We start from the raw sequence: 3,703 nt of genomic DNA, 5'->3' as shown, positions 1-3,703 counted from the left end.
CGAACTCTGCCCTGTTTCGATTATAAATACATCCAGGTTTTTCTCTTTGTATCTATTATAATCCATAACTTTCGTGCAATCTTCAACTTTATCATTATTCCGAGTACTACCTATGTTGTGTCTGTTAATTAAACTATCTTTAGAAGTGGTTGCTTAACAATGAAACTTGGTTTATAAAGGACTTTGAAATGAAGATGTTCCAATATATAGTTTCAGCGAAAATTTTCGTTAGTTTCATGGGCTGATCTGTGGTTATCGTTTCAATTTAGATTGTTTATAGTAGGAATATTATCCGGTTCAATTGATGTCGTTGTTAGACTTTATGAACAGTGCCCACAAACCAACAGCTGATCTCATTGTTTAGTCTACATTCGATCGCAACAGTCCCGTCTGATTCAAATAATGAAGCAACATTGTGATTCCTGCTTGAGGAAATCATAACATTTTTGTGTCCATCAGGTTTTAACTCAATAGCGTTGTCTTTCGATTAGGGCATTTATTAACCTGATTGATATAAAATACTTTTATTTCGGTGTATAGAATTAAGTTAATATCTTTGTTTGTAGGTACCATCTATATTAAATTAAAGAGTCACTTCCTTGTTTGATGATTACTAAATTAAGCCATTAAAAAGAAGTATTATTTATTAAACTTTCTTCGGATACGATCATTATTTAAATGAATAAACCTTTAAAAAAGTTAATTTATATTTTACTACATGCATTTAATATTTTCACATTTCTTTCCCCCAATAAGATAGAGCTATCGCAATATACCTATTTCTATAACTTACTTTTGCAAGGAATTTAAAATAAATAAAAGAAAAAGTACATTTAACCAAAAAATTAAAATTCCATATCATTGGTCATTACCCAAAAAAGATTGAAGAAATACCAAGAAGACAATTTTATTTTGCATGGACGAATAGAAGGCGATAAGAAATTATAAAATTCCGAAAAATGAACAAAATATCCAATATCAATAGACGATCTTATCAATTACCTGTTCAACATTATTGTATTAAACTATTAATACATTTTTATTTAGATTTCCAATTGCCATTTCCCTTCACAATTATACACGAATTACGGAAATTAGCTTTGAATGCAACACTAATGAAGGTATCACGAGTTGATTTAAAACAATTGTAATAATCAGTGGATGTGCTAGCGAAGCGTGACCGTTGTTCCCGAAGGAACGGAAGTCTTGCGCACTTCCGTAGCCACGACCCGGAGATCCGGCCGACGCTTGCCACTGCCCAACCGTTTCTTTTTAAATTATGTCGCTATTACAGTATCGTACGAAAAATGTATTTCTAGATTTTTTATGTTGTATTTCTATTGCGTACCTATGTTATGAAATTTTATTACTCTCAGTATTCGGGTATTCCCACTATACGTATGGACCATAGTTCTCTGTTTGAACGAGTACCCGGTAAATTATGTCATGCATCTTGAATGAGATTTAAGGTATTTAAGGTAGTATTAAATAATTACATCGATAAATAAAATACACATTGAAAAATTAAAAACCTTACTAATAGGCAGCTCTACTTCAAAATCATTTTTGAAGTGTGGCCAACACATATTGTAAAGTTAAGCTATTGTATTAAAAGCATAGATAACATAATTAAGCTGACAAGGAGTTGTTCAATTTTAATTAAAGAAGCAAAATATGAAAAAAGTATAAATTATATTGTGCCCTTAGCCAACATAAGCACTCTACGTCTAGAAATTGATTTACTTTTTCAGTTTAAGTGAGTATAAGATTATGAATGATCTGCAAATATGTAAATAAGATCACAGATGTATATCTGTAAAACATAACCCATTTGATATTTGTTTCTGTGAAAAAACTGTAACAATAATTGTCAAAAAATCTATGTCAGTTTGATAGATCGAGATAGCAGGATAAAAAATAAAAGGAAATAACCCTGATTCGAAATTATTATGTATTTTGTCTACAATTGAATATCATTACAATACTAAACGCAATTTCCTTCCTCTTTAAGCGGGAAAAATTAACCTTAAGATAATTTCCTTTTTTAAATTGTCATTTTGTGATTTATCACTGTAATTTCCGTAGTAGTTGATTGAAAATTCTAATTGAAGTTAGTTTTTGATAATAAATTATGCTAAAAATGGTATTTTCTGTACGATAATACTATTAGTATTTTTCTAAATTTGTAGTGATCTTTGTCACGAGTGTATGGCGTCAGTAACGGATAACATTGCAGGTGTAGGGTCAGAAATATTTAACCCACTTCCACCAGTGTTATGTAATAATCCTCGACTTAAAGTGGAGCCAGAAAAGGTTTGCTGTTTGAATTGGTTAAATTTCTCCGAAACAACAAAATATGTTCCTTCTAACTATTTAAAAACCGATGTATTACCACTTTTTTACTTTTCTATTATTTCGTAATAAATACCATATCACTATTGTATCAAGTAAGGTAAAATGTGAGAGTGAATATTATTAAAATTCTTAAAATAATTCAAGTCATACTTGCAACTGTATTGTTTCAGGTATCACTACGAAATGTATTTGCTGAAAAATTGCCACATCAACATAAATCAGAAATTGTTATCAAAGAAGAGACTAAAAAGGATCCTGTTCCAAAGTTTCCTTTACATATAAGTTGGTCACCCAGTTATTTTTGTTTTGACCTTAATGGCGAAGTTATGATATGTAAATTACGGTATATACGGTCTATGAGTGTGCATTATTTTGTAGTATGTACGAAAAAGTTTTTTGAAACCAGCTCGTATAGAGTAGGTAATAGGTACTTATATCAATCACGTAGGCGCAAAAATAATATTGGCAATTCGCACATTTTTCAAATTAGGAAGAATTCTAGCTAAGACAGAGTCTGTAATGCAATTTTGTGACCAATTCATTTCAGAATTTGGAATCCAGGCAACCGCACCATTTATACCCGATGTTGTGGTTTATGGGATGACTCAGCACGACTAGGAGCGAGCTGGAAAACTTATCCTCGAACGAGATTCCGATTAGTTCCAGGTCAAGAGGGCATACTATACATAAAAGCCACACCTAGAGATCGTTCTCCGATACCATTAGCTCATATTGGCTTGCAAATAGCTTCGGCTCATTTGAGGGATAATGTTGTCGGGTACTTTTTAGTACCCATACTGGTCAAATTTATGACGTACGTACCTCCCTGTCTTATGGCCGAGGAATAAGGTTCAATTTTAGAAAGATATTAGATGTTCATCTTCAGAATTTGATATTTAATAAATTATATCTACTCATTACTGTTTCATTTCAAATATTTGATTATGTTAGCTTAATACTTTTATATTTTAATAATCTAAAATAACTTGATATTTCTACGACGTTGTTCGACAACTTTTTTCTGTGAAGTCGATCGCGATGTCATTTTTTATCCGGTATATTATCGAGCGTCTCCTCGTTTTGTATTCAAGTTTCCTTATGACTTACGTCATGTTTGGAAATATTTCTCAAATACCTACCCAGGAGAGTCGACGCTCGGAATAGCAATCAAGACAAATCACGAGTCGAGACCCTCGGCTTTGTGTGTTCATGTGTTATATTAGACTTAATAATCTGGTCGGTGACTCAGATACCCGTCCGCCTTTGTTCACGTGTAGAAAGCTCCTGTAAGTGGCTGTGACTGATGAGGCGAAACGGATGTCTTCCACTGCACAGTTATTATGAAACT

The 3,703-nt window shown here is 32.3% G+C and overlaps 1 protein-coding gene across 1 annotated transcript; it reads left to right on the top strand.

The window, feature by feature from the left end:
- The first annotated feature begins 1,971 nt into the window (after positions 1-1,971).
- LOC149902284 (uncharacterized) lies at positions 1,972-3,431 on the top strand. The gene is made up of 3 exons (XM_090110234.1): positions 1,972-2,417; positions 2,465-2,698; positions 2,903-3,431. Exons 1-3 carry the CDS (start codon positions 2,209-2,211, stop codon positions 3,201-3,203), a joined length of 744 nt encoding a protein of 247 aa, XP_089966360.1. The 5' UTR covers positions 1,972-2,208; the 3' UTR covers positions 3,204-3,431.
- The last annotated feature ends 272 nt before the right edge of the window (positions 3,432-3,703 follow it).

Source organism: Colias eurytheme, chromosome 15, assembly GCF_061535395.1.
Source record: "Colias eurytheme isolate Ceu_HAF_F1 chromosome 15, ilColEury1 Martin Lab GWU primary, whole genome shotgun sequence".
Classification (NCBI taxonomy): domain Eukaryota; kingdom Metazoa; phylum Arthropoda; class Insecta; order Lepidoptera; family Pieridae; genus Colias; species Colias eurytheme.
Note: the sequence above shows the minus strand (reverse complement) of the source record. Positions and strands in the feature narration are given on the sequence as shown.

Excerpts from the sequence above, each read along its gene's own strand:
- LOC149902284 (XM_090110234.1), top strand. The coding sequence starts at position 2,209 with ATGGCGTCAGTAACGGATAACATTGCAGGTGTAGGGTCAGAAATATTT. Across the intron at positions 2,418-2,464 it reads TTTTACTTTTCTATTATTTC|AGTGAATATTATTAAAATTC; the intron begins GTAATAAATACC and ends GTAAAATGTGAG. Across the intron at positions 2,699-2,902 it reads GTTATGATATGTAAATTACG|AATTTGGAATCCAGGCAACC; the intron begins GTATATACGGTC and ends AATTCATTTCAG.